The sequence below is a fragment of the Sparus aurata genome, chromosome 4, assembly GCF_900880675.1.
Source record: "Sparus aurata chromosome 4, fSpaAur1.1, whole genome shotgun sequence".
Lineage (NCBI taxonomy): Eukaryota > Metazoa > Chordata > Actinopteri > Spariformes > Sparidae > Sparus > Sparus aurata.
The window spans coordinates 32,880,031-32,897,669 of record NC_044190.1 but is presented as its reverse complement, the minus strand read 5'-3'; the positions used below and the strand labels follow the sequence as shown (position 1 = coordinate 32,897,669).

Here is a 17,639-nt window from a genome sequence, read left to right as displayed (position 1 = left end):
CAGCGCTGAATGGAGAAAAAAAGGTGGAAGTGGCGTCCGTAATCCCATAATGGCAGGTACATGATGACAGGGGGAACCCGTGTAATCCTCTTTTAGATGCAGCTATCATTGTCCTTAACCCAGCCACTTTCCCTACTAATCCCTCCCCCCCTCCCAAACACACACACACACACACACACACATACACACAAAAGCAAAAACATTACTATACTCATGTCATACGTGATTGATCGTGATTGAAGGAAAAGTTCACCCCAAAATGAAAAAAGGCAGTCATCGTCCACTCACCCTGATGCCGATGGAAAGTCGGGTGAAACATTTCTGGAGCTTCGCAGCAAAACAGCGTTCCAGCATTTTCCTACACGACTGAAGGAGATGGGGACTTGTTTTACAATGCTAAAAAAAAATGTAAAAAAAAAACAGGAAAAAGAATAATGAAATCGCTCCACACAGCTCGTCCGGTGTAATTCACGTCTCCGGATTCCCTTAGATCCTAGATAGATTTCAAAAGACGTTAGTTACACCCTCGACGTGCGGTCGGGCTCGCACACCCACTTCAGATGGGATGCATGCTAAGCTTTTAGTTTAGCAGCTTCACTGAAGATTTCAGCTCGAAAAGGGTTGTAAATAATGTCTTCTCTATTCAATTTGGGATCTTGGGGCTTCCTGGATTACACCGGACGAGCTGTACGGAGCCATTTGGTGTTTTCTTCCTGTTTTTTAAAACAAGTCTCCGTCGGCTTCACTTGTTTCAGAGAGTGCTACAACGCTGTGGAGCTCCTGAAATGTTGTGTGGACTACCAATCCCACCTGACTTTTCATCAGCTTTGAGGGTGATTATATGATGACTACATTTTCTTTTTTGGGTGAATTATCCTTTAATGAACTATATCAACATAAAACCAAATACAACAATCATCCGACTCATCCACAGACACTGACTGGAGTTCTAACCAAGCTTTTAACATACAGTACTGGTGCCACATGCCTCCAAAAAATGGGATCACGCTAATACAATATCAGCCATGGAGACCAACAGGCGACGCTGAATCACAAACTGAAAGTCGTTGTAAAAATATTGTAACTCAACTTCTTTTATCTCAAAACCTCTAAGTGTTTATTATAGATGTGTGTAAGAACAAACAGAAAATCCAAATAAAGGTTTCAAAAATGTCCTCTGATGTGATCACACCACCTCCACTATGGGTCATTATTTTATTAAATATATATATATTTTAACATACAGTATATATTGGCAGCTCCATCGGTGATCTTATCTCTGATTGGCGGGTGTGAAAATCTAATTTAAAACACTCTAAAACACTGAGTTTATTGAAAATATTTCCGCTTACCATCTGAATCTGGCAAGAAAATTCATCAAAAACCGTCTGTGTGTCTAGACAGTGTGACGCCCGAGTTGATGGAACAAAGAGAAATTAAAGGAAAGTTTCAGCTGTGAATATTTAAAGTTGTAAATGTAAAGGCAGGTTATAGAAACACTGACACCCCACAGTTTATAGCACACGCCATCATCAATGAAGTCTCTTTCCTTCTCACGTACGTACACACACATGCTGGCAGAGACCTATGGTAAGCCACTCACAGCCTCACACACACACACACACACACAGACAAAGGAGAGGACAGTCTCTTGTTGACATGAAATATATAATCCTTCCCCTTTCCTCGATATAGATTTTCAGGCACAAGTAAAGGGACAGCAATCCTTGACCTAACCACCGAGCGCCTTGTTAAATCTTCACACACACTGTGCGCCGCGCACACATCGCTTTGAACAGGTGGACAGTTATTAAATAAGGCACCGACTATAGTGTAAGTGGCTGAGAGGATCTTAACTGATCAAGAGGGACCCTCCTGGTCAGAGAGTTATTAAAGTTTAAACAGGGATATCCACACAGTCTAATTGGACGCTATGCACCGCTGCTGCACATGTGTCGAACATCAGGAGCCCCTTTTGTTTGTTTTAAAAGTAGCTTCCATGAAATGTCGCCACGCTCTGTATCTTTGGTACGTAAACTTAAAGGTGCACTGCATAGTTTTACTCTTTACTACATTTCTTTTTTTTAATGTCCGAACAAAAAAAATAAATGAACTCTTTGTATTCTTGATTGAATAAACTGAATTAAACAAAGTGACCTTAAAGGACGACACAGTTTCATGCTGTTTTACTTTCTTTATATGTGGCGGACCCTGCCACCTCTCTAGCTTCAAACAGTGTTTTGGGGGACTTTATTTTCTTCTTTATTCAGTTATGGAAGAAAAACATATGTCTGAGTTTGTATCATTACTTTTGAATTTGAATATCTACATAGTGCATCTTTAACAATTAGAATACAGACTGAGGTCATTTCTTCAGGTCTGACAACTATAAATAGAAAAGGCCAGGGGAGGAGTGCACATTGGTGTTTTATTTTGATCTTGGCGAACATGGTAGAAAAGGTCCATCGTGAGCATATGAATATATTTTTGTATTGTTTTGTTTGCACTCTGATTCTTTTCCTTTTGCTGTAAAGCATTAATAAAATAACATGTAATCTTATTTTATTTTATGGTTAGATATGCATCACATTCATCCGTCACAACCAAAAAGACAATAAATTACATGTTAAAACACTACGGTAAAAGCTATCCCTTATCTGTATATCTTCATTATGCAAACAGCTATAAAATACATATTAGGGTCATTTCTGTTAGTCTGGTAATGAGACATATAAACAGCCAGGAGAGAGTATTGGCTGACTGGATAGAGGAGGTTGATGGTCTTTAGATAAATATAGATAGATTTGCATCAAATTCATCCCTCACAACCACAAAGACAAAAAAATGACACGTCAGATCACTAAAATAAAAAGCTTATAAAATGCTTGTAAAATGAACAAATAAATGCATCTCCACCCGTTTCATTTCACGCAGTAAATAGAATTAATAATACCTTATTTTGTCCAAGATTCAAAATTCTGTCTCCCTATGAGCTCAATCTGTGCAAACAAAGGCACCCTCCATTTTTATTTACCTTATAATCCCGTCCCTGGTGTGTACCTGCGAGCGCACTGACCACAGAGCCCTCAGGCCGACGGGTCGCTGACCCTTCACCCCTGACCCCCCTCAGCTGGTCAAACTCTAACCCTGGAACAGATGGATAACGGAGTGGATGCTTTATCTCCTCCTGACCACACTCTCCTCCTTCCCTGCCCTCGCTACAGCCTCTCCTTTCACCTCTCGTTGCCCTGCCTCTCTGTTCCCTCGTCTCCCCCCGTCCTGCTCCTGATTGCCCTCAACTCTCAGAGCCCACTCCTGTTGTCACCTATGTGCTCCACTTTCTACCTGTGTGTTCTGCCGTCCCTCCTCCCCTGTGCTGCTGCTCTCACATGTCTCACCCTTATCGCTTATTTTACATTTACACATTTTCATTTCCTCCCTCCGTCCGTCCGTCCGTCCTCGCCCAGGTGCTTCTCTTGTGCACTGTGTTTATCAGCCCTGCTGCAGGCTAGATGATGTGCTTTAGTGAGATTATCAGAACATGACAATCAGGCGGAAAACACACCGGGAGGCGTGGGACTATGACTGCGAATCACATCATACGACAGCTTTAAGTCATAAAATGATGCTTATTTCGCATTAACTCAGCTGTCAGTGATTTATTTTTTAAAACAAGACAAGAGGTGAGTCTTGTTCTGTGTGCAGGGTTTGTGGTGTGATGTTAAAATGAGCTGCAGAGCTCAGGTGTAATCAGACTCTTGCACACAGCCTCCCATGACTCCAGACAAATTAAATCAATTAAAGATTAAATATTAATAGTAGCACATAAACTGTGTAGTTATATTTGCATGACATACCCTGTGATTGTGTGCCTGGGTTTATCTGAGTGGTTTAAATAATAAAAGATAATAAAAATGGGTTTAAGCTGTGAGTCTGACTCACTGGAGCACCGTCCACATCCCCCAAATCTACATGTCATTTAACCTGCAAAAAAGACAAAAATGTTAAGTTAACATGTGAGCAGGAGTGCAGCGGCTGCTCTCCTCCTGTGTGTGTGTGTGTTAATATATGGGATCATTATAAACATTTATGCAGCAAAGGAGCCTCTCGTGCCAAAGGGGCTGACGCTCAGGCGGATCGAACCTTTCGATTGATACTGAAACAATTTGCATACTGATTCTCTTTCAGTGCGCACGGATCCATAACAACACCGGCCAGCTATTCAAATGCGCCTGCATCGAGAAAAGCACGGAGAGAAGCCACGGCACCGGAGCAGGCAAAGAGACGCTATTCTCTATTTTTGATTTTATTTTTTTTCTTATTATTTCCTGCACGGCGGATGATAATTTGCGATGTGCCGAAAGGAGACGCGTGCAGCGGCTGAAGGGATGTTTACCTCGGTCAGGATTTCTTTTTGGAGGGGGGGACTGTGGCCGCTGGTGGAGGAGAGCTGGAAGCCGGAGAAGGAGGAGGAGGACGAGGGAGAGGGTGGGACGGCATGAGCGCACACGGAGGGGAGACGAGCGCATCCTCTGCTCTTTATATCTTGGGGGTTTTTTTGTTTATTTATTTATTTTGTTTTTGTATCGCATGTTGGAGTTTTAAAAGAGTTCGCATGTGCGCTCGCGTTCGAGCTCCGTCGCCGTGTGTGCGCGCCGCTGTATGGGGAGTGAGCTGGGAGGCTGTCAAGAGACGCGTGACAGGATGGGATCCTGCGGTAAAGTCGGGGGGCTGTGTGTGTGCGCGCGCGTGCGTGCGTGCGTGTGTGTGTGTATGTATGTGTGGCACAGAAAAAGAGGAAGAAGAAGAAGAAGAAGAAGAAGAAGAAGGAGTTTAAATGCAGACATTTTGAACCCTGGCACCCTGTTGAGAAGTAAACGTGGACAAAAGAGTGCAAAGAGTCCAAGAAAGTCTGACGCACATCGTCTCTGCGCGCACGCGCGCACACGCGCACGCAGACAACACGCGACACACTTCTCGCCTGTGATATCTGCACGCCGGTCTTCAGTTGACGGCTAAAACAGGTTGTCAGGAGGAGAGGGGCTTTTTTTTTCTTAATTAAAGATCCGGCTTCATTAAATACTAAACAGCAGCTTGTAATAAGACAGTATGGAGCCCGCAGTGAGCAATAAGACAGCCCAACGAAGCACTGATTGATTTTCTGCATAATGCAGCTCTGGTGTATCTGCAGAGAGGAAGGCTGTGGTGGGTTTATTAATGCTTCCTTTAAAAAAAAACTAAGACACAGGCATTAACATGAACCTCTGCTGCTGCTGCTGATGATGATGATGATGAGGATGATGATGATGGTGGTTAATTAATGAAGGGCAGCTAGAGATGGAAACGCGCACGCACAAGAGCTGAAGGATGCCGTGGACGTGTTTGTATCTGTGAAACAGGGAAGTGTCTCTGGTGCGTGTGTGCATGTTGGTGATTTACATGGGAAGACAAACGGTGCAGAAACATGTTCGTCATGTGTGTTATTAGAGAGCAGCCCCACCCTCGTGTTGTTATCAGAGGTCCATCCCATTAGACAGGAGGCTAAAAAACGTAATATTATAATAATAATAAAAATAATGATAATATTAAAAATCCCTTATTTTGAGCAGACAGTCCTGTTTTAGTGGGAGGTGATACATATTCAAAGAAAAGAAGTTCATCATATGTGAAAACTGTTATTCAGATACAGCCAGCACACTTACCCTCATAAACGCCCAAATTATCAGATGTATTTACAGTAAGTAACCTTAATAATCATCTAGACGCATGATGAGTTATTTCCCCCAAATTGTAGAAGAAAAGGTAGATTAATTAGGGCGACAGAAATGATGCATCAAACTACAGTTCAACTCCAGAAATGATTAAAAAAAATAATCTTTTCAGTGTCCTTCAATCTGACTAATGCCGCTCATGAAGTGTGTTTTGAGTGAGAGAAGTCATTTGGGTGGTTTGTTAGTGCGCACACAGCTCAGAGAGGAGCAGCCTGCGCGCCGGGGCCGGCAGGGTTTGGCTATCGTTGACACGGTTTTGTTGTCATAATTGGAGTCTCACCAAAGTTACAGGGGCGTAATTGGGCGGCATATGGACACCTTAATGTAAAGTGATGCCGCGTTAATCGCACATGAGCGCACGAATCAGAGCAAGTGACGCGGAATAACACACGAGGAAGAGGCAGTTGATTTACCCCATGAGCAAGGCAGCAGGTCCGGCATCTGCTGCTCGGGCCATGATGGCATTTTTATTAATTAGGGGGGCATTTTGGAAAAACATTTTTTTTTAAATTCCTCAATCAATGGAGAGGAGAGTCAAGCAGTTTTATTATTATTATTATTATTATTATTATTATTATTATTACATTTGAGGTTTACTTTTTCTTATTATTTTTCACGTTTTGACTGAGCTCGTCTTAGATTTAAACTATAAAAGAAGTTGATCTCTCTTAAACTCGTCGTGTAATCTTGGCTTGTCGGATGTTGGTCAGTGAGATCTGAATCCTCAAATTATTATTCTGTATTATTACTCATTCTTTTATTATTTCTACTCAATTTTAAACCCTTAGAATAACTTGAACACATTAAAAAAACGACTCCATCTCTGCAGCTTTGACGCTATATTGAATTATATAATTAGGTCTTTTTTTTCCTTCATGATACGACTGAGAATACAATCGTCTTGTTTAAATAAAATAAATGTAAGACGCATCCTATCGGGGTGAGACGCCACAGGGAAAGCACATGTAAAAAAAAGAAAATATATATATATATTTTTTTTTTAGGTTTGTTTATTCTAACAAATCAAAGGGCCTCAGCCTGAGTTCCTCCAGGAATTATAATGTTATTCAGTATTGATTGGCGCGCTGTGGTGTGTGTTTTCAAGGCCTATACTTCAAATATGCTGTAAAGGCCAGCCACAAACACTGCAATGCACATTTTTTTATTATTATTTTTTTTTTAATCCAGAGAGGAATAATTTTATATCTCCTCGAATATTTTAAAACATTCAACACTGACATTCTCTTTATTTTGTGTGTGTGTGAGTGAGGATTAGATGGAGAGAGAAAAAACAGAATCATAAAATAGATTTGCAAAGCCACGATATTTATGGAACTCGATGACTTTTAAAAGGTGAAACCAATAAATTACTTTATGGGTTCACAAGAAGAAGAAGAAGAAGAAAAAAAAAAAAAAAAAGCGCTGTGATTTATTTCCAAAAGGCTAATTCAGTTTTCCCCCTAAATGCATGTGCCCTTATATCACGCGTGCTCATCCGCCACGAACGACCACAGAGGCCAAACTCAAGTAGCCTCGTTTATTAAAAGAAAGAAGGGAGAAAAAAAAAAGTTGAGTTTCACCAGATGCCATTTAGCAAAAGGGCTGATTCGCCCTAAACAAGCTGTAATTGTCATTTTTGAACATCCATAACGTTTGCAACGCTGTGTCACTTTGCAAGAGCTGGCGAGATATTGATCCGCGGGTCCTCTCTGCGAGGCACTATATTGTTTCTGCTCGGATATGCTGCTGTGGGGCTTCACGGAGGATGATGCCCCCTGATTAATAATCAGTGTGAAACCTGTAAGTAATTCACACAGTGGCTTTTCAGGTGCCCGTTGTTTGCGTGGCCTTCACTCTTTTGCGCACACGGGCTTGTTTTTTTGTTTGTTTTTTTCCACGTCTGGTTAACATTAGAAACGAAAGAATATGGTAGTTTTTTCTCCATGCATATCTCTCTCTCTCTGCACTCGCTCTGTGGAGCACTACTTGTTGGTGCGCGCCTCCGTCTCCTTTTTTTGTGCTAATTGAATTGAAATGTATCCGCTTTCAGTGCAGAGCTCGGAGATAAAAACCCCGCGTCCCCCTCATATTCCTCCTCTACAAAAAAAAAAAAAAAAAAAAAAGCAAATGTCACCGGCTTCGCAGGGCCAGGCTCATCTCGGCACAATGGCCACAGAGAGCCAACACGCATAAACGCACAGCTCAGGTCGTGCAGACATGGCAGGAGCCTATCGATCCGCATGAGAATGTGTAGATGAGGTTTTGCTGCCATGTAAGGCCAAACCTTGGCCTTTCATACTCCCTCTGTCTCTCCGCATCTCGTTTTGGGTTTTTTTTTTCCCCTCTGCGCAAAACAACAACAGAATAACGTGGTTTACGCAGACAGATTGAAGGTTTTATGATCAGAAACAGAAGGATTTAATTCTATAGATTGTGTATTTTATATATTGGCAATTTTTTTTGTTAGGGGATTTAATTCTGATGAAGTTGAATTAAAGTGTAGGAGCTGGTTTTAAAATGCACACGCGTGTGTTTTTGTCCCCCTGCTCGGCCTGCCTCTGAACTCCATTATGTCCTCGGGGCTGCACGGTTGGACGGCCACACTTCGAGGAATTAGTGTCCCTTTGTCTCGACACACGTCACACACACGCCGTTGACATTGACTTCACATCAGAGACAGTTTAACTTCTTCTCTTCTTCTTCTTCTTCTTCTTTTTTTTTCTTTTTCTTTTATTTAACTCGTTCAACCGAGCGCTGGCTCCATTGTGGGGACCCCTTGGCAGATGCGGGGGGCCCCCCGTAGCAGGTCCTGGACAGGGAAAAGTCTGAAAGGTTAATCTGTCCCCCCGCAGATGTTGGCTTTGGGAGTCTTGAAGCGTCACCTTTGACATGTCCCTCATTCAGCGGGGGGTCCAGCAGGACACTGACCGCTGCAAGCTGTCACCTCGGGCCGAGGCTGAGGACGCCTGTGCGCCACCGCTCTATTAGGGCTAAACGGCCCCTGACATGTGAGCAGGGGCCCGGCTTGTATCCGGCTGCAGATCCGAGAGGAGCATAATGCGCTCCAACAACAACAACAACAACAACAACAGCAGCAGCAGCAGCAGCAGCACGGGGACAGCAGTCATGTGATGTGTCAGCATGTCATCTCCTTGTCAGTGTGTATGTGTGGATTTGTACCATCTTGAAAGCTTCTAAATAAATATTCTCTCGTGTGAATAAATGACATGTTGGCGTTTAATTTCACTATTGTATCTACGTTTAGATAATGATTCTTAAACTTTAGAAATAAAATGTGCATGTGTCCAACTCCAAATAGGGCAAGTGTGTGTGTGTGTGCGTGTGTGTGTGTGGCACACACACACACACACACACAGTGCTGGGCTTGGTTCGTTAAGCCTAATGGTTGAACAATAGACACATCTGCTCATCTTTTTCTATCAAAAGAGAAGGTACTACAGTCTTCCTCGTTTGGTTAAACCGCCACATATTTGGCACAGAGGGGGGTTGGTGGTGGTGGTGGGTGAGGTGGGTGGAGTGGAGTGGGGGGGGGCAGCCTCATAATGAAAGAATATGGATCCTGGAGCATGAACACACAGGATCTAAATTTAGCGGCTAATTAAATGCTCATGCTTTGTTTTTTTAATCCCTAAAGCCTCTTTCTTTTTTTTTCCTGTTGTGTTTTGTTTTTTTTTCCTCTGGAAGAATTAACACTGCTTCCATGGGAGTCTTCTGCCCCTAGACCTCACCAGTCAAAAATCAACTCCAAATGAACCCGGAAGTTTACTTCATTTGCACCTAATAATTTAAGGAGGACTGGAGATAGAGCCTCATTACGGACACCCCCCCACTAATGAATTTAGCATTTTCTAAATAACAGCTGGCGGTCGAACATTAGAAGTAGCGTCCAGTCCAATTTCCACGGGTCGATCCTGCGATGGATCTCGTTAGGGATCCGTCTATTTGCATCTTTAACATGTGAGCGGAGGCTAAAGGTTTGCTGAATGTCCAGGAGAGGAGCTTTAAGCAGGTGGTTTGATGCCTCTCTTCCTTAATAAGGTAGCTGACGTCAGAGCGACGGGGCGTGTGTGTGTGAGAGAGAGAGAGAGAGAGAGAAAGAGAGAGAGAGAGTATGGGAGGAGATGTGTGCTGGCAGTGCGCATGTGCAGACAGCGATCTGTGCTGCGGTGGAAGAGGGGCCGGAGACACACAACTAGAGAGATGGCGCGGCACCCGACCGGAGCGCAAGGACAGCTGGTTGGCGGTGGGGGGGCTTGAATCATAAAGAGAATCAGAAAGAAAAAAAAATAAAAATAAAAAGTGAATATAAAAATAATAATACTAAAAATATCAAGGGAAAAGAAGGAGTTCTGCCAGAAAAAAAAAAAGCGAAAACAGCGTCAGAGGACAGGGGAAAAAAAATCAAATATAAGGACAGAGAGGAGGCGGGAGCGAGGGAGGCTGCTGCAAGAGGAGAAATAGCAACAAAAGAGAATTGAACTTTCCTGGACGTGAGGACTTCTGGACACCAGCTAACTGCGGTAGGTCAGATAGATGGTTTGTCCACAGCGCTGCCCGGATCATGAACGCACAGCTGTCGATGGAGAATATTGGCGACCTGCACGGAGTGCATGAGTCCGTGGCCGGTCACGGAGAGCTGCTGAGTGGCCACAGTCCACATTCCCGTCCGAGCCCCCGGGGTCTGAGCCACCGCGCTATGGGCATGGCGACCCTGCTGGACAGCGGAGACTATCATCCCAGCCACGGACACTTGCATCCAGCCATCAGCATGTGTGAAGCCCCCCCTGGCATGAGTGCGAGCAGCACTTACACCACCCTAACGCCCCTGCAGCCCTTACCCCCCATCTCCACCGTGTCCGACAAGTTTCCTCCCCATCATCACCACCACCACCACCATCCCCACCATCCTCACCCTCACCCGCACCAGAGGATCCCCGGAAATGTCAGCGGCAGCTTCACGTTGATGCGCGAGGACCGGAGTCTGGCGCCTATGAACAGTCTGTATCCCGCATATCATCACAAGGATCCCTGCATGGGCCAGAGCCTCTCCCCGCTGTCCGGCTCCGGTCTGGCCAGCATACACACGACCCAGGCCGGCATCCCTCCCTACGCTCATCCCGGTGCCGCCATGCCTGGTGAGAAGATGCTCACCCCCAGCGGGTTCGAGGCTCACCACCCGGCCATGCTCGGCAGACACACGGAGCAGCACATGAGCTCCTCGGCGGGCATGGTACAAATCAACGGCCTCCACCACCACCCGCACGCCCACCTTGGCGCGCAGGGGCATGGCCAGGGGCTGGGGAACAGCCGGGAGCAGGCCTCCGGGCCCGGGCAGCAAGGGGGCGGCGGTGGAGGGGGTGGTGTTTCTGGGGGCCAGATGGAGGAGGTGAATACCAAAGAGGTGGCGCAGAGGATCACCACGGAGCTGAAGCGCTACAGCATCCCTCAGGCCATCTTTGCCCAGCGGGTCCTGTGCAGGTCCCAGGGGACCCTGTCCGACTTGCTGAGGAACCCCAAACCCTGGTCCAAGCTCAAGTCCGGCAGAGAGACCTTCCGCCGCATGTGGAAATGGCTGCAGGAGCCTGAGTTCCAACGCATGAGCGCGCTCAGGCTCGCAGGTGAGCGAAGCCTCGGTAAAGCCCCCCTTTTTGTTTTCATCCTCTGAATGTGTGGCTGAGAAATACAGACGCTGGAGCTGGAACATTAGCCCTGAATGCTACCTTGTATTTAGCAGCGGGTCAAAGGGGGAAGGGAACCAAAGCTGATTCTGTAAAGTGGAGAAAGAAAAAAAAACAACCCTGAACATGTCGAAGTAATCTCAGTGTGAATCAAGAATCACATCAGGGTAGCATCCAGGACAAATGTTCCCTCTAGGCTTATGGTTTCTTTATCAAATAATACATAACACCATGTCTCCAGAATTAAACCTGCCTCGGGCTTTGATGAACCCTGCTTTTCTTTAGATATGGCTTCCAAAATGAGAGGTTCATGCCTGGAGGGGTGGAGGAGGAGGAGGGAGGGAGGGAGTGATGGTCAGATCCAACCTCACACAGTCCCAAAAAAGTTACAAAGTGCTTCACCGGTCTGGTGCTCGTGGCCTGATATCAATACGCATCCCCACTTCTTTTTCTTTTTTCTTCTTCTTCTTCTTCGGTCTCCACGCTGATTTTGGGCTCATGTGAAACAAGCGCTCATGTCATTTCACCTCAAGGTATCGACCGCCGGACTGTGTGCGTAAACTGATCCTTCGCCCAGAAATCGTTAGGAATGTGTTTATTTTGGTGTAGGTGCAACTGATCGGCCCCCTTTTTTTGGGTGCTGCACGTGGTGTTAACACACACACACACACACACAGAAAGAGAGAGAGAGAGAAGTGTGTGTGTGTGTGTGCACGTGTTCTTGAGAGTGTGTGATAAACTGAATTTAAATGTCAAGTAAAGCTGAAGTCGTGCATTATTTAGTCGCTGAAATGGGTTTTGTCTCAACTTGGTGATATTACTATAGAATAGAACAGAATAGAATGGAGAGCGTGTGTTTGTGTTTGGCTCAGCCTGACTCGACTGAGGTCTCTCTAATTAACTGATAGACCTCTGTATTAATTTGTCCCTGAGGTACGCACGAGTCAATTAGGGCGCTCAACGAGGCCCCCAAATCGCACGTGCGCGTTCACATGGCACCCAGTGGTCTTTTTGTGTGTGTGTGTGTGTGTGTGTGTGTGTGTGTGTGTGTGTGTTTTCTAACGTCCACAGGCTTAATCGATGATCTGCTAATGAGGCTTTTTGGCTTTTTGAAAAGTGAGGCCGCGGTCACTTATGGTGGAAAGTGCGCGTGTAGTGTTTTTATTTTATTTTTTTTGGGCGCGTGTGCACGTGGGTGTGTAATCGCAATAGATTATTTTTCAGTTTTCCCATCTGCTGCTGCTGCTGCTGCTACTGCTGCGTGTGTGTGTGTGTGTGTGCGTGTGTGTGTGTGTGTGTGTGTGTGGTTTGAAGATGAGATTTCATCACTGACTTTCCTTTTTTGTTTTTTTGTTTTTTAAATCTCCTGGAACTTTTTGGAGCTGCTTCGATCATCAGATCAACTCCTCAGATCTGCGGGATGATCGATCAGTATTGCTGGTGATTCTTGAACGACTGACACATGAATACATGGCGGGGGGAGGAAACAAACCTCTCAGGCCTGCTTCAGCTGTGGTCAGCCATTTTTTTCCCCCTCCTTCCCTGTGTGGTTTAAATCAAACTCTTTTTTTTTTTTTTTTAGAAGATAAAAAAAAAATCAAAAATTAAAATCACGAATCTTCTCTTGAGGAAAAGAAAGTGAAAATATAAAACCACAGCCACCCCCAATAAATGAAGGATGGCGGTGGAGAACATTTTTTACAGATAAAAAAACTAAATTAATTTAGAGCGGCCGTTTTATTGATCCGTTCGTTCCTCGGTGAACCAGATATGTGATCGTGTGCTGAAGTAGATGTGATATACTTATTGATCTCAGGCCTCTGAAATTAATCTCGGGCCTTTTCTCCTTTTCCCACGTATTCAATTACCCATCTGAATAGAACAGAGTAGAATAGAACATAACATAATAGAATAGAATAGAATAGGTGTGTTTAATGAATGTGTTCAGAAGTGACAGATGGATGTAAATCAGTTGTAATTGGAGGGTCAATCCTGTGTTTTTCTGGTGCTTTGAGGCTCTCTCGGTGAATGTCACCGCCTCGCAGTAAAGTAAGACGCACGTCCGCGCTCGCATAGATTTGCGGGTCGGTGTTTCCGGCTGCACGTTTGGAGCACAGAGGTCTGTTTGTTGTCCTCTGTGAGGTTATGAAAAACGCAGCGCTGCCATCACACCGTGCCAGTGTCAGGCCCACTGTGTGCGAGTCTGTGGAGTTATCTGTGTGTGTTTGTAATCATTAGCCGGGAGCAGCAGCAGTGTGTGTCTGTATGTGTGTGTATGTATGTGTGTGTGATTAGTGTGATAACGAGGCCGTTGTTATGTCCTCACCCCGGTCCTGGGAAAAGCTGACTCTCGGGCCCGGGGGCCCTCCTGCGCGCGCGGGGGGGGGCTCCGTGCGCGGTGGCTCCTGCTGTCTGAGTGGCCTTCACTGCCTCTGATTTATAGCAGCCCTTTACGCGACGAGCTCCGGCTCTCTGTTAATATTTACCAACACTGGAGACAGCGCGCCGCTCACACTCACTGTTACACTGCAGTTTATGGCCGCGCGGACAGGTCGCTGCACTGTACTTTACCACACACCTGAGAGAGAGGGGGGGCGGGGGGGGGGGGGGGGGGGGGGGGACGTGAGGGATCAGCCACCTCAGCTTCATATTATAATAATACGTTTATTAGACTTATTATTCTAATATTTCCCTAATGGAGCCGTCTGTTCTCTGCTACTTTACCACACTTTAATGTTAAAAGTACAGATATTGGCCTACATGTGAAGCTGAAGTCCAAAATTATGATACAGATGTGAGGTAATATATGCACTATTGATTACACACACATTTCTAATGCAATATAGAATTCTAAGTCATTTTTACATTGCGGTTACACGCTCAGAATGATCCTGTTGATTTTCTCTCTCTCCACATCTGGTTCGACATTGCGCGTAAAATCTCAACCAACACTGGAGACAGCGCGCCGCTCACACTCACTGTTACACTGCAGTTTATGGCCGCGCGGACAGGTCGCTGCACTGTACTTTACCACACACCTGAGAGAGAGGGGGGGCGGGGGGGGGGGGGGGGGGGGGGGACGTGAGGGATCAGCCACCTCAGCTTCATATTATAAGAATACGTTTATTAGACTTATTATTCTAATATTTCCCTAATGGAGCCGTCTGTTCTCTGCTACTTTACCACACTTTAATGTTAAAAGTACAGATATTGGCCTACATGTGAAGCTGAAGTCCAAAATTATGATACAGATGTGAGGTAATATATGCACTATTGATTACACACACATTTCTAATGCAATATAGAATTCTAAGTCATTTTTACATTGCGGTTACACGCTCAGAATGATCCTGTTGATTTTCTCTCTCTCCACATCTGGTTCGACATTGCGCGTAAAATCTCACCACTTAGTTTCACTGGAGTTTTGAGGCATTTCTGATATAAAATGTTTGTTCGTTTTTTTTAATCCACCCGCCCGCGTTTTGCAAAATTAATCAGCTCTTTCCGAGTGGGATGCCTTGTGGTGAGAGTATGCAGCCCGTTAATGGCCCCGCTGGGTCCGTGCAGGGCCTCCCTCCAGCAGCACACCGCTGCCCCCTCCTGGCCTCTGTTCACCGGTGAGCATCACTTTCGATGTGCGCTCCAGCAGGGCTTAACAAGAGAAGAATAGTAGAAGAAGTAATAATAACGAGATCAAGTGGAGGGAGGTTTGATGCGCTGTCAATTCCCAGGTTGCCTTTTTTCCCCTTTATTAGATGACCTGTGGGTTATTTCTCCGTGGTCTCCATATTGCTGTTGTTTTCAGCACCGCGGACAGCGCTCATTGTTCCCCGGCTCACGGCGTCCTGTCCGCCTGCAGAGCTACCCAAGAGCCATGATTGAGTAAAAGTTAAAATTTGACTTTGGTAAAAGTGAAAGTCAACCAGACAAAATGAGTGAAAGTCCTGAAAGTGTCTGATATTAAATGTACTTAAGTATCAAAAGTACAAGTAAAAGTAATTTATACATATATTTACATGTAGGCTTTGTATACACTGTATACTAGGCCTCAACCAATTATCAGCTGGATCAATTATCAAATCAGATATTCAACATTTTTCTGATTATTGCAATCACTGTTTTTAAGTGTTTTAGTTTTTTATCTGACTCCCAACCAAATAGATTAATTCAAAATTCAAATTGCACTATTGACTCTGATGAAGCATTCAATCTTCAACTAGCGACTAAAGTTATCAAATAAACGGAGTGGAGTAAAAGTACAATATTGATCTCCGAAATTCTGTGGAGTGGAAGTATAAAGGAGCAGGAAATGTAATTACTCGAGTAAAGGGCCTCAAAATTGTACTTTGTTACTTTCCATCACTGCAAAATGGGGAAGAGTTTGATTCTGTCACTGAAAGTCTCTCAGAAGGTCCAACTGACAGATTCAATTCTACTGAGGACTTACAGTCATGATGATACAAATGGATTTGCCTCTTTTTGCAGACAGCACTGCAGTATCAGAGTACATGTTGTGAACCGTCATGTTCAATAACTAATCCAGTAACATCCTTGCTTTTCTTCAACTCTCTTACCTAATTACCACAAGTCAAACCAGAGAGGAGGAGCTCTCATTCAAATCACCTGATGTAAGTTTAGTTTGGGTTGTAGAAATGACTTTAAAGTGTTTAAAATGCTTGTTCCCATTTATGGTTTTTGATGTTATTCAGGAAACGACCATTTAAAAGTAACGCTGGTATCTGTCAAACATTATTATAATATGTCACTGCTCATTTTCTTGTGCTTGTTAACTTATTTTTGCTATTATTTTGCTGATTCGCTACCTCGTTTCTAGGACAGTAGAATTCAATGCACTTGTCATGTTAGCAATTTGAACTGAAAAGCTGTGGTCTTATTATTTTGATGTAGGCATCTATGAAAAGCTTGAATCGTCTTGCATTTGTGCACCAACACATTCTACAGTAGAGCTAGTTGTTAAATAATCATGTCAGTGTCAGTGAGAATGAACGAGGAAAGCCACTGAGATAATTCTTATCTCAGGATTTTCCTTCGAATCCAAGGTTGTGGTTGAGATGGAGAGAAGATTCTCTCACAAAGGCGTATTCAGCCCTCTCTCACAAACACTCTCCTTCTTTGTCCCCCTCCCTCTCTCTCTCTCTCCCGACTTCTATCCGCAGCATGCAAGCGAAAGGAACAAGACCACGGCAGGAGCGAGCGGGGGAACATGACCAAAAAGCCTCGGCTGGTGTTCACAGATGTGCAGCGGCGGACGCTCCACGCCATCTTCAAGGAGAACAAGCGTCCATCCAAAGAGCTGCAGGTCACCATCGCCCAGCAGCTGGGCCTGGAGCTGGCCACGGTCAGCAACTTCTTTATGAACGCACGCCGCCGGAGCCTAGATAAGTGGGTGGACGACGGCTCCGGTCACTCAGTCAACTCTGGCCCCAACGCCTGCACCAAAGCCTAGAAGACGGACTGATTTGACCCAACTCATGGACTGACTCAACCTCGGTGGAAAAGCTTTAAAACTTAAGAGAAACAAAGAGAAACTTAAAAAAAAAAGAGACCTTGAAGCAACGTTTTGCCCTTAAACCTGTACTATATTGATATTTATAGTATCCAAAGATGAAAAAAACAAACCAAAGACTTCTTGTTTGACCTGCTTTGAAATGTTTGTTTCAGCAACACGTTTATGTGTAACATACTGCAAAAAGACTATAGTTTTACCCCCCCTCGTCCCCCCCTCACACACACACACTCTCACTGTCACTGGTCTATAGCTTTACTACACCCCCTTACACCTCCCCATCCAGTATCAAATCTATCATTCGCCATCCTTATCTTTAATCTGATTGGTTGGTTTTTAATGATGGGTGCCCCCCCCCCCCCCTTCCCTCCCTCCCCCTCCCCCGAAATGGAGGTTTAATCAGCCTATTGGCAGTCTGATCTGCAGCTTGAGAAACAGCCAGAATGTGGAGCTCCGGTGGGATTGGCCAATCAACTTTAAAAGACAAAAAAAAGGAAGAAACAAATCCTACAGGAGCGACTGGATTGTTGTTGTGTGACCTCGTCTCGTCCGGCTCGGCGGTGGCGGTGGACTGCCCGTCTCTCCAGCTGTCTGTCTTTCTATCAAGCATTCCAGACAGACAGGGGGGAAAAAAAGGCCCAA

The 17,639-nt window shown here is 44.8% G+C and overlaps 1 protein-coding gene across 2 annotated transcripts; it reads left to right on the top strand.

Annotated features, from left to right (window-relative positions):
• Positions 1–9,943: 9,943 nt before the first annotated feature.
• onecut1 (one cut homeobox 1) lies at positions 9,944–17,366 on the top strand. 2 transcript variants are annotated; one of them, XM_030415483.1, is made up of 2 exons: positions 9,944–11,410; positions 16,648–17,366. In XM_030415483.1, exons 1-2 carry the CDS (start codon positions 10,354–10,356, stop codon positions 16,935–16,937), a joined length of 1,347 nt encoding a protein of 448 aa, XP_030271343.1. In that variant the 5' UTR covers positions 9,944–10,353; the 3' UTR covers positions 16,938–17,366. The 2 variants fall into 2 exon arrangements, with proteins under 2 accessions (XP_030271343.1, XP_030271342.1); XM_030415482.1 differs by having other exon boundaries at positions 9,944–11,425.
• Positions 17,367–17,639: the final 273 nt, after the last annotated feature.

Excerpts from the sequence above, each read along its gene's own strand:
- onecut1 (XM_030415482.1), top strand. The coding sequence starts at position 10,354 with ATGAACGCACAGCTGTCGATGGAGAATATTGGCGACCTGCACGGAGTG. Across the intron at positions 11,426-16,647 it reads CGCAGGTGAGCGAAGCCTCG|CATGCAAGCGAAAGGAACAA; the intron begins GTAAAGCCCCCC and ends TTCTATCCGCAG.